Source organism: Ochotona princeps, chromosome 1 (genome assembly GCF_030435755.1).
Source record: "Ochotona princeps isolate mOchPri1 chromosome 1, mOchPri1.hap1, whole genome shotgun sequence".
Taxonomy (NCBI): Eukaryota; Metazoa; Chordata; class Mammalia; order Lagomorpha; family Ochotonidae; genus Ochotona; species Ochotona princeps.
In genome coordinates this window covers 7,876,943-7,889,000 of record NC_080832.1, presented here as the reverse complement: position 1 = coordinate 7,889,000, position 12,058 = coordinate 7,876,943, and the positions used below count along the sequence as shown (strand labels likewise).

At 56.6% G+C, this 12,058-nt stretch overlaps 1 protein-coding gene across 2 annotated transcripts in view; it reads left to right on the top strand.

Moving 5' to 3' along the window:
- Positions 1-12,058, top strand: part of SYNJ2 (synaptojanin 2) — an 83,612-nt gene that overhangs the window by 43,162 nt on the left and 28,392 nt on the right. For both annotated transcript variants that reach the window (XM_058661379.1, XM_058661332.1), the window contains exons 5-7: positions 3,020-3,103; positions 6,985-7,046; positions 10,835-10,931. In XM_058661379.1, the coding sequence (XP_058517362.1) occupies positions 3,020-3,103; positions 6,985-7,046; positions 10,835-10,931 (243 nt within the window). The remainder of the gene's footprint in view (positions 1-3,019; positions 3,104-6,984; positions 7,047-10,834; positions 10,932-12,058) is intronic.

Genomic DNA, 12,058 nt, shown 5'->3' with positions numbered 1-12,058 from the left:
GTGATGCTGTGTCAGGGACTGGAGGCAGTGTGAGCCTGTGGTGTGCGCTGAGCCGGGCGAAGGCTGCCTACACTGGGCACATGGCTGTGTGACCCCATGGCACCTGCTGCTTTGGGCCTGCAGTGACGTCAGAGTCTGGGGCAGCCTCCTCCTTGGAGTTTGCAGAGCTGTGACCATGATGGTGCCTGGGGCCGAGTGGCCTCACACATGTCTGGAGGCACCGACCGTGGTGGCATTGCACATTGTCCATGGCTCCCTGAGAGCTTGAGTCCCAGGTGGCACAGAGGGCACCAGGGGGAGGGGTGTCCCAGCAGCATGGGGGTGTCTCCTCCAGGGTGCCCGCAGGATGTGGCAGTCTCTGAGTCTCGATGCCTGGCCACTGGGGTGGCAGCAACTGCAGGGCGATTGGTGCTGATCCCACTGGGTCAGGTGGGCTGTGCTGGTGCAGGCTGTGCGGCCCCCACTGCCCAGGCCCTACTAGGGAAGGGGGCTCTTCAGACAGCCAGCCTGTAGGAAGTTGTCCGGTTGTGTGTGCGCCAGTGTCCTTGGTCCAGTTAAGGATTTCACATAGGACAGACGGGCTCCCTTGGCAGGCAGGGACTCTTGGCAGATGACCTGACTTCTTGGGAGTTCATGTTGGAGCCAGGGAAGGGTAGAGCTTGTGCCATCCTCCACTTCTGCCTTGGAGAAGCGCTTGCTGATCCTCCTCTGATGCAGCTGTGTGTGTGCACATGTGTCCTGTGTGTTGGTGTGCACACTGTGTGATTGTGTAAGGCTGTGGATGTGTGTGTGTGCGTTGTGCAGGTGTGTGTGGTGTCTCAGGCACCTTGGGCGGTAGAGGGGAAGCCATGGTCTTCAGTTCTACCCTGAGTCAGACCAGGCGGGGCACACTGTGCTATGACTCAACTGCCTGAAAAACAAAACCCCAGATTCTCCCCCTATCAATCACAAGAATCAGCTGCCAGGCCGATGTTTGGCAGGTGGAGCATAAGGCCACCAGTGGCTGTGGGAGGTTCGAGTGTGGGGCTGCCTGGAACGCAGACTCAGACTGCTTGCCGTGTGGACGGCACAGCGCTCTGTCGACAATGCAGTGGGAAGGAGAGCCACCCACGTGGTGGAGGCACGTGTGCCCATGTCCTTCCTCCACAGCAGCACTGGCTGAATGGAGCCCCTCAGGGCGGCCCCTCCGGCCTGGCTCCCCGCATCAGAGCCCCTGCTCCTTGCAGGCTCCTGCTGACGCGTCGGCCCTCCCTTGCTGTCATGCCCACTGTGTCCTGCCTGATGGGCTCAGCCACACAGGACCGGTAGGATCCCTACACAGAGAGGAAGCAGCTGCCCTTTCCCAGGGTCCCTGGGGCTGGAGTCCTGCTCGCTCCTCTCCCCATGCACCAGGTGACATCAGCTCCTTTCGACCAAGGGAAAATGAAACTTGCTGTTGAGATGTGTAACTAGGGCGGTGCAGGGGGACCGCGTTGGGTTTGCAAAGTGCATTCGCGGTCTTACTGACCTTACTGTCTGCATTAGGTGTCTTCTGGGCAGGGGGTGTCCTCAAGACGCAATTCTCTCGAAAATTGGGGAAACCTCACCTGAGAACAAAACAGGCTGTCCTGACCCCTGGGTGGGGCACAGATGGGAAGCTCTGGTGGGCAGGAAGGGGTGGTACTTTGGAGTGTCCTGTCCTACCCCCACAGGAGGGCTGTGTGGTCAGCCACTGGTGCCAGCCAAGCCTTGGCTGCAGGCCTGCTGGATGCTGGCAGTGGTGCTGGGGCACGTGGCAGTCAGAGTGCAGGAGGGAGAACAGGCCCTGGCCGGGTCGAGAGTTGCTTTACATAAAAGCCTTGGCTTGTGCGGAATCCAAGCAGCTGCTACCACCATGACTGCTGGTTAACAGAACGACGGGGGCTGGGGTGGGGTTGGGGACAGCACACCTGCTGGCGGTCAGTGTTTGGCTGCAGCAGGCTCTTAGCTGGGGCCCTTTTCGCTCTGAAGCTGAAAGGATGGAATTTCCATTCAACCACAGAGCTGCCCAGCGCGTGCCTTGCTGGGGTCCAGGAGAGCGAGGTGCTGACTGTCGGGTCCTCCACTGCAGAATTACTAATGCATGTGTGATCTGACCGCGATCTAGCCCGTGTGGAAAGCTACCCTGTAAGGGAGCAGGCTGCTAAGGGGTGGAAAGGCCTCGCAGCAACACCCACACTAGCCCTGCCAGGCCAGGGTAGAGTTGCGCAGATAAAGGCCTGGCATCTGATAACTTGAGTGGCTTTCCTCTACAGGCGCCCAGCTCTTCTTCCTTAAAAAGAAACTGAAAGTCTCCAAAAACTCCCTTGTTTAAGTGCTGGCGATGTCAGCTGCCTGCAGGTGCACTCTGAGCTACTTGCATGGGGAGAGGCAGAGCTGGAGTTTTAAAGTGGGCCGTTGATATGTTTCAGGGAGTGTGCCCTGGGAAATGTGGACACCGGGGTGTGTGTGTGTGTGCCTGCCTGACAGTGGTGTGCAGCCAGGTCCAAGTGTACGTGGCTGAGTCTCGACTTTGTCAAGTGTAGGACTGACTCATGTTGTCAGTGAGGTCTTCTGGCCATGGCTTGTTGACTGCATTTCATTCAGTCCGCTTCTAGTAGCTGTCTGCTGCCCAGCTGTTGGACAAGGTAAAAATAGAGCACCGTCAGGACGCTCCTTGGCCAGTCCCACGGCATGCTGGTTTCTTTCCAAGGGCAGGTGAGGGGTGCCAGGCTCCTCAGGGAGGTGGTGAAGATGGTGCCCCAGGACTGCGAATCTCTTGTAGACCTGGGGGAGGCTCCAGTCCCTTCCTGGGGCATCCTCAGCAGCTAGCAGGCTTTGCTGCCCGGTCAGTGGGTGGGGAGCCGTGCCAGCCAGGATGGCTACAGAGCAGAGGGCGCTGAAGCCAGCGTCTGCCCTTGGTCCTGGCTGGTGTCAGGTCACAGGTGCCGGATCCCGTTACCCAGGCTGGGACGTTCAGTTTCATTGAAGACGCGTTCCCTTTTGTGTCCCCGTGCCACAGACGATCTACATGGATGATGGCGTGTCGTCTTTTGTCCAGATCAGAGGCTCCGTCCCACTTTTCTGGGAGCAACCAGGCCTTCAGGTAGGTCCCCAAGGTTAGTCACCGGCCTTTGTCCCCAGCAGTACGGCACAAGTTGCTTGCCATGCGGTTTCCCATCTCATCTTTAGGAGCTTCCTTGTGCTGAGCCAGGCTGCCCAAATAGAGTGTATGTGTGTGTGTAGAAAGCACCCCTCCTCCTCCTAAGTTTTGTCCCGCAGCTGGCCAGGGTGCGTGTGCCTGCTCCTACCTATGTGCAGTGTCCCGCAGCTGGCCAGGGTGCGTGTGTGCCTGCTCCTGCCCGTGTGCAGTGTCCCGCAGCTGGCCAGGGTGCGTGTGTGCCTGCTCCTGCCCGTGTGCAGTGTCCGGGGTCTGAGGAAGTGAGCCTGGGTGAAGGGAATCAAGGATGACCGTGAGTTCAGTGGCTTGGGAATGTCACTGAGAACTGTGACCCTCGGAAAGCCCAGTGTGGCCGTGGCAAGGCTGGGGTTTAGTGGGGGGCCTGGGAGGAGCCACATGAGGCTTGCACAGTGGAAGTGTCCTGGAATTTCTCAGATCACGGAGCTGTGCCCAGTGTATGGCTATTCAGCTTCTGTCTTCTGGGAGGAGCCTGGCAGGGCCGGGGGAGGGGGTTGCTCCCATGGCTTGTAGTCATTGCTGAGATGGGCTGTCGTGGGCTCCCTGGCACCCGAGACTGCCCCATGCAAACCCCGTCTTCCTTGTGCTGAGGGAACGTGGATGCGCTCGGGGTCATGGTCACCTTTGGCTCTGCTTACCAAGGACTCTTGTGTGACCACGCTTAGGTTGGCAGCCAGGGGCTGAGTGCCCAGGGCACCCCGCCAGGCTCTTAGGAGTGCTTGACACGGCGGGGCTCTGTGTCTGTTCTTGAGGTCAGCTTCTCAGCCTGCCTCGGGCCTGAGTTGTCCACAGCGCGACTCTCTGTCCCCAGGCCCTCCGCGGGCTGTGGGTATGGTGCTGCAAGCTTGCTGGGCTGCTCTCGGGGTGAGGTGAGTGGATTGAGTGTCTCTTTGGGACTCAGAGTTTTGGGGGGCAGAAGGGTTCTCTTGGCCCTGAGTCTTCGCCATCGAAGGGGGCAGCCAGGCTGTGAGGAGCTGGTGGTGTTTCAGTGGGGCTGTAGAGCATGGCACAGATGTGGAAATTCCCCTGGCCCACTGCCCAGCACCCGGCTTGGCAAAACAGCCCCAACTGAGACACAGTGTAAGCGCCGTCAACTTGGCCGCTTGGGGCGGACAACTCTGTGCTGTTGGTGCACCCCAGGGTTGTGTAACCATCGCTAAGTGTGTTGTTAGATTACTTCACCCTTGGCCCGGGGCAGTACCCCAGCCCCTCCCTGTGCCCCCCCAGCTCACCATCTCAGACCTCAGTGAGTATTCATCCTTTTGTTTCCGTAGATTTCCTGACCTGAGCATTTCAAAACTGCTTATGAAACTTGATTTTTTTGTTTTAGTGAAAGTTTTCCTTTGGCAACTTGTTGAACTGTTTTTTTAGGAGAATAGAAAACATAAATCAGATGAATTAGGACTAAAAGAGAGTAGGAAGAACCTATTGGTTTTGTGTGAAATTTGTGCCAAGCCCAGAAATTGGGGCGTGGTTATGAGTCGTAACGGTTTGCCAAGGACCCCACTGCATTCAGGGGTTCTCCGAGTGGCTGTCCCCTGTCTGTGGGGCGTCCATGTTGCAGAGGAGACTGGGCCCTCCCCCAGCATGTGGCTCTGCCCTCACAGGAAGGTCGGCCTGCTTCTTCCTTTCTTCCCAGGGCCTTCCAACTCCTTTGACCACCTTCTGTCCTGTTTCTAGAAGCTTCAGTGTTCGCACCGCTCTCCTAAGGAAAGCTTCACAGCTCCTGCCCCCTTCTTTGCTGTGATTTGGCATCTGGGGATGCCCTAGCTGCAGCCTGGCCTTGCCGTGGGGTGACCAGGCCTGGATCAGCTGCACATGGGCTCAGCATGGGGCGGGGGGCTACACCTTGAGGCTTCTTGCCCCCGGGGCTGCCATGAAGCCCTCACGGGGCCTGCAGGCTCGGGAGCTCATTTGCTAACCTTGGCGCCGATGCCCATGTTTATGCCCTGAATGTGGTGAAATGTGGCAGAGGCCAGGCCACCCTCAGGGGGTGCTGGGAGGGCAGCTCTCAGCGTCTGGCAGCAGGCACCTGGAATGGCCCTCAGCAAGCCTGAGAATTGGTTCTGGTTGTTGCAAAGACCTCAGAAGTACATTGAAAAAAAGTGTTGAAGTCATTTCAGACCTACCAAAGAGCTGTGAGAGCAGGGGAGCAGTGCTCGCCCCTCCCCCGGAGCCCCTCTGCTTGAACTCCCTGCACACACACCCCTCCCCCACACACGTTATTTATTTTCTCAGACACCTGAGCACGAGCTGATGCGTGGTGTCTGTTTGCATGTTAGCATTTCAGGATGCTTTTCCTGGGTAGTTCGGCTTCCCTGCATCTGCATGCTGCGCAGTAGCTGCGATGAGTTCAGCCTTGAGCCGGTGCCCTCAGCTCTGCGGGGACACACGCACTCACACACACTCATATACACTCACACATGCACGCACACATGCGCGCGCGCACACACACACACACACACACACACGTGGATCAGCTCTGCTGAGTAATGCCTGCCCACTTCTGGCCAGGATCACACACGGTGCTGTGTTCATACATGTCTCGCTGTATTTAAACTGATGGGTCCCTCCGCTGCTCTCAGCATTGATGTGTTTGCAACACCGGCCTTGATTCTCTTTGAAGGTCCTGCATTTGGGGTTTTCCTGGAGTTCCTGGCTGTGGCCAGAATCCTCCCTAAGGCTTGCTCTGTCCATCTCAGAGCGCCCAGCTGGAGGCATGTGGCATCCGTGTGGCCCTTGTTAGTGCCCTGTGGTCGCCCGGCGACGGAGTGGTTGATCTCCCCACATCCAGTTCCTGGGTTCTCCCAATTGATGGGCTGGTGCCGCGGGACTGCACAGTGAGACCCTCTGCCTCACACCTGCTCTGAAGACCCAGCCTCCAGGGCCACTTGTTAAAGATTTATTTATTTTTATTACAAAGTCAGATATACAGAGAGGAGGAGAGACAGAGAGGAAGATCTTCCGTCCGATGATTCACTCCCCAAGTGCCCGCAATGGCCGGTGCTGTGCCGATCCAAAGCCAGGAGCCAGGAACCTCTTCCAGGTCTCCCATATGGGTGCAGGGTCCCAAGGCATTGGGCCGTCCTCAACTGCTTTCCCAGGCCACAAGCAGGGAGCTGGATGGGAAGTAGAGCCACTGGGATCAGAACCGGTGCCCATATGGGATCCCGGGGCGTTCAAGGTGAGGACTTTAGCCGCTAGGCCACGCTGCCAGACCCCCAGGGGCCACTTGTAGGACGGTGGCTTCCTGCTATTCCTGTCACACATGTCACTTGGTACTTTCTTCTTCCCCACCCATCCACTTGCCCATCCGCCGTCCCTCCTGTCTGCCCACCCAGCCACAATCAGTAGATTCAGCACTTCCTGTTTTATTCATCAGGTTGGACTCCATTAGTTTATTGATTTGATGCTCAGATTACTCCCAGTCTGACCAGTGAGAGCCCCTTGCAGCCAGCTTCAGGGACATGTATTAAAAGCTAAGTTGGATGTTATACTAGTAGCTCTAGCTAATAATGAGGTCAGGTACTAGGCATAACTCAAAGTTGAGGGGAGAGATCGAGGTCCCCGAAAGAGTGGAGGAGACTAGGAAGCAGTTTTTCTCTCCCCTGTTCACCTGCCTGACCTCCGTGCTAGCCAAGGTCCAGCTAAGCTGGGACTCAGAGGAGCCGGAGATGCCCGCTCGGCTGCTGCACACAGCCTGGCTGGCAGCGAGCAGGGCCGGGAAAGCCCCAGCTTCCTGCCTCGCAGCCACAAGAATCACCGTTGTTCTGTGTCGTTGGCCCTAGGTTGGCTCCCATCATGTGAGGCTCCACAGAGGCCTGGAGGCCAACGCCCCTGCTTTTGACAGGTAGGAATTGTTTGGATGGTGGCCCTGGTGACAGAACCCCAAACCTACAATCTAGATCTGCCTTTTTCTTTGGACCTTCAAGCAGAAGAGGAGTTTGCAGGTGGGATTTGCACTTGCTCTGGGGGTTCCCTGAAGTTCATTAGCGCTCAGGCCATACTTGGCGCTTACTTTGTCTTAGCAGTTCCTTGTCTTGAGGCTTCGTTTATGCACTCTGGCTAAGAAGGGTGAACTAAATACAGCATGGGGCTAGAGTTGGGCTCAAAAGTTGGGATGCGGGTTGGGATGCCCGCATCTCCTCGGCATTGTTTCGAGTCCCAACTCCTGAGGTTCTGATCTAGCTTCCTGTTAACAAACACCCTAGGAAGCTGCAGGTGACGGGAACATGCCAGCCACATGGGAGACAAGGATGGAGTTCCAGGCTCCTGGCTTTGGCCTGGCGTCGCCCTGGCTTCCATGGGCATTTGGGGAGTGAACCAGCAGATTGAAGATTCTCTTTCTCTCTCTCTCTCTCTGCCTTTTAAATACGATATAAATGAAGAAATCACAAATTGGGTTGTAACACACTTAGTTTAGCAGATTGTTTAGGAAAGTTCTTTGCTAAACTGAACCCTGTCCTAAATTGGAAGTTCTTAAAAGCCAGATTGTATGGGTTTTTGGCAGTGACACACTTGGGATGTGCTGGCCTGCACGTGGTGAGCGTGTGGCTAGCAGCCTGAGCCCAGAGGGGCCCCCGGGTGGCCTGTGAGGCACTGCGAGCCATCCACCCAGTCACAGCAGCACCTCGCCTCGTGTCGGGACAGCAGTGGCACAGCTGTGGCTGCCGCGAGGTTGTCTTTGGTGCTTTGACTGTGAAGTTGGGCTGCAGTCAGGTGTATGCTCGTGTCATGTTAACTGTAACCATTTTCCTCTTGTTTGAGGGAAATACTTGGAAACGGGGTGACTTACCTGATGACCATGGCAGGTGCTGTGAGGATGGCCCTGAGAACAGGAGCCCCAGAGGGATAGCTGGGTACCCCAAGTCCTCTCTGGGGCATCACTGCCTGCTACAAGTCTGTGCGTTCTTTAATTTTTTGTTTTTAATCCTTAATGGGAAGAGTGAGAGAGAGAGAAATCATCCATCTGCTAGCTCATTCCCCCAATGTCTGCAACAGCCAGGACTGTGCAGGCTGAAGCTGGGAGCACGGAGCTCCAACCTGGTTTCTTATTTGGGTGACATGGGTCCTAGTACACAGGCAGTCATCTGCTGCCTCCTGGGCATGTCAGCGGAGAGCTGGATCCCAAGCAGAACAGCCAGGACATGAGCCCACGCTCTGAGGAGGGTAGTAACGTGGCCAGTCATCTGCTGACTCCTGGGCATGTCAGTGGGAAGCTGGATCCCCAAGCAGAGTAGCCAGGACTCAAACCCACACTCTGAGGTGGGATGCTGGTGTGGCAACTGGCCACTTAACTGCTGCACCACAACACTGCCCTCATTCCTCCCCACCCCGGGGTCTTGACCCCTTCTTTCCCTACCCGTGCCTTTCAGGAAAGCAGCCAGTGGATGCTTTCCTTGCCAGCAGAGCTGGTGTTGTGGGTCTAGGCCACACATGGTTCTCTGTGTGTGCTGTGTGTCTGGGGAGGGTGCAGGAGCAGCACCTGTCATCTCAGCGTGGAGGCAGGTGTTGACGGAGACACTGACCCCATGTGAGGACGGTGCCCATCGCTCCGGTCACCCACAGGAAGGCATAGCTCTCTCTGCCCCCTTGCTTTGCACACATGGCGCTGCTGTGCCTGGCATCCTAGCCTGAACCTCAGGGTGCATCTAATCATTGGATTCTCCCGAAGATGAGGGGCACTTCCACATGGAAATCTGAGTCCCTGGTGTCCTGATTCCAGCCAGCCCCCTTGCCCAAGGTAGGTGGGCAGAAGGGGTGAGATGCAGGCTCAGGGCACCAGGTGGCCCAGGCAGGAGCCAGCCGGGAACCAGCCAGCACTCACTCCCTGACCTGGTGAGGCGTGTCCTTGAGTCCAACATCTGCTAGCTTGTTGAGCTTGGGCCTCATCTTCCCTTGTCCTCTTAGCCATCCTCTGCGGGAGGGGGTGAGCTTACTGCTTGGACGAAGGCACTGGCTCGTAGGGGTGAGGGTGGTAGTGAGCAGCAGGTTCCAGGGTCTGGGCTCAAGGCCCCGAACAGCGAAGAGTGCCATTTTCCTTCCCACCCTGGCATCTGGCTCAGGTGGGAAGCAGGTGCAGCAGTCACGTGGAGTTGGGACTCAGACATCAGCTGCCATAGTGGATGTCCTTAAGTCGCCCTCAGAGTGCGGGGACTGCCCTGGCACCTCACCCTCCATCTGTGCACTTCGCGGGCCACGACACCCCCTCTCCAGGACAGGGGCCCGAGGGCAGGGGCACACCTGTTCTCTGCTCGCCCTGCTTGCTGGGGTGCCAGGGGCAGGAGGCCGGGAGAGGCACGCCCTGGCTGCGGTCAGCTCCTCAGCAGTGGCCTTGAACTCAACACTGCCCGCTTCTAAGCCCACATTCTTTGTGCCAGACAATGCTGTCCCTCAAAGTCAGAGGAGGTTTTCTTTCTGTTATGTGCCAGTAAAAGGTTCTTTTGTGATTTTTAGAAACAAACATGTCATTGTAGAAGTTTAGAAAAGAGGAAAATGTTTACAAAAGAAAAATAAATAATTGTTCAAGAATTTTAACATTTTTGATATCTTGGTGTGTTTCCTTCCAGTCTTTTTTCTAAATTCAGGCGTAGCATTCACGCTACAAAATTACAACTTAGCATTGTCTTGCATTATAGCCTTACAATATATAGCCCATTTTTGGATTTTCCTTCTGTTTAAATGCATTTTGTTTATTTGAAAGCTGGGGAAAAGGAAAGAGAGAGAGGTGCTTCACTGCTGGGTCATTTCCCCAAATACCCACCGCAGCCAGGGCTGGGGCCAGGCCCAAAGCCCGGCACCCCGAGCTCACTCCAGCTCTTCTACATTGGTGGCAGGGACCCGAGGCCTTGAGCCATCCCCACTGCCTCCCAGGGTGTGAATGAGCAGGAAGCTAGAATCAGAGCAGAGTGGAACTAAACCCAGGCAGGCAGGTGTCCCAGACAACATTGTAACCATGGGGCCACGCACCTGCTCCTCCCTCCGCCCTTTTAAAGAAACTGCATTTAAACTTTTGTTACAGAAAATGTATAAAGTTGCTTTGAAGAACCTGGCAATATAGAGCCCCCGTTTTAGCCTTTCCCTATTCTCTTCACAAGCATATTTAAAATCACCCTCTGAGCAGAAGTACTGAGGCCTGCACCCGGGTCACCCCTTCTGGCTTGGTTTCCACGTGCTGAAACACAGCACGAGGACAGGAGAGTGGACGCCGGGGCTGCTGGCTTTCCTTCCAGGTTCTCTGTTTGAGAAGGCGGAGTACCCAGGGAAGTAAAAAGTTGATTTCAGGTCTGTGTCCACGGCCTTGACCCCAGTGTCCTCACACAACGTCAGGTCAACTGGTGCAGACTGAACAGCTGTGCTTGAGACACGGTGGCCGTGTGGCCTGTCTCATACCTCTCCTGGCCCATGCCTTCCTCACTAAGCCAGGCTGTTGCCCACCTGTTGCTGTCCCAATAAGCATTCCAGGGAGTGGGGTGGTGGTGGCCGGAGAGATGGGCATTGTCCCTGCCCACATTGCTTGCTGTACTTGCGGGTGTCATGGCCATGGCTCATCCTCCAGCTTTGTGAATGAGAGGGAGAAGCTTTGCTGCTCCACCTTGTCCAGGCCTGGACGCTGAGGCGTCACCTCTGTCCCTGCAGGCACATGGTGCTGCTGAAGGAGCGGTACGGGAAGCAGGTGGTCGTGAACTTGCTTGGCAGCAGAGGTGGCGAGGAGGTGCTCAACAGGGCCTTCAAGGTGAGCAGCATCCGTCTCCACACCGGAGCCCCTGACACAGGAGGCTGCCCGGGGGCCACGCATGGCAGCATGCCTGCTCAGAGCCACTGCTCCGGGCACCTGACGCATGCCATGCCACTTTGGTTTGTCAATCTCCAGAAATCAGAATGAAGCCAAGTGTCTCTGTCCCCAGTAAGGCCCGCACTTCTACCCTGGAAAACTGCTTTCCAGTGTGAAGACCGAGAGGGCGGAGCCTGCCCTAGGTTCCCCCCACCCCACCCCCACAGTGTCCTCTTAGGTCTGACTGTCCTAGTCGAGCAGTTGCTCAAGCACATGCTGGCCAGTGCAGCAGGGCACACATGCCTTGGTCTGGGTCCAGCGTGGGCAGCCTCCTCCTGCTTTTCTGGGTGGCTTCAAGTCCCTTGCTGCTGGGGAGCTGCTGTGTCACAGTCCCAGGCAGGCTTCTCTAGCTCCCAGGACCTGTGCTGGGGAAGGGATGGGGTGGGAGAGATGCTGGCCGGAGAAGCTGCTGGAGTACCTACTCTCCACTCTCCCCAGGCACACGGGCCTCCTTCTGCCATCCTCTCCTGCTGTGGCCTTGCTTCATGGAGCAGGCTGCTGGCTGTTGCGAGCTCCAAGAAGCCCCTGGTGGAGACAGCCCAAAGTCTGGCTTCACGTTAGCCACCCTGACCTCTGAGCCCTGGCACTCCCTGCTCCCTCTCCCTGGCACAGGGCAAGCCAGCTGGGTGCTCACTTCTTTCTGCTTAGACAAGCCGCAGACTTGGAGCAGCAACTTTCTGATTGCCAGACCTGCTTTTCCTGTTTAGTTTGTTGCCATTAGCAACAAACTCCAGCAATATTGTCTGTTCCACAGGTCTCAGCAACACTGTTAACCTTATTTTAAGTCAGAAGAAAGAAAAATAACACAAAAATTGTTTGCCTTTTATGCCTGGGGCTGTAGGGAAAGGATGTTGGTCCTCCAGCCCCACCACCGTTAGCAGGGTTGGGGCTGCCCTGCTCCTCCACACCTAGAGGGGAAGCAGGCGACCCCGTGGGGAGGGAAGCGTTCTGCCTGAAGACCTGGGCCTTAGCCCTGCCACGGGGGTCTGCGCACTGCCTTAGCACAGCCTGGGACCCAGCGGGTCGCA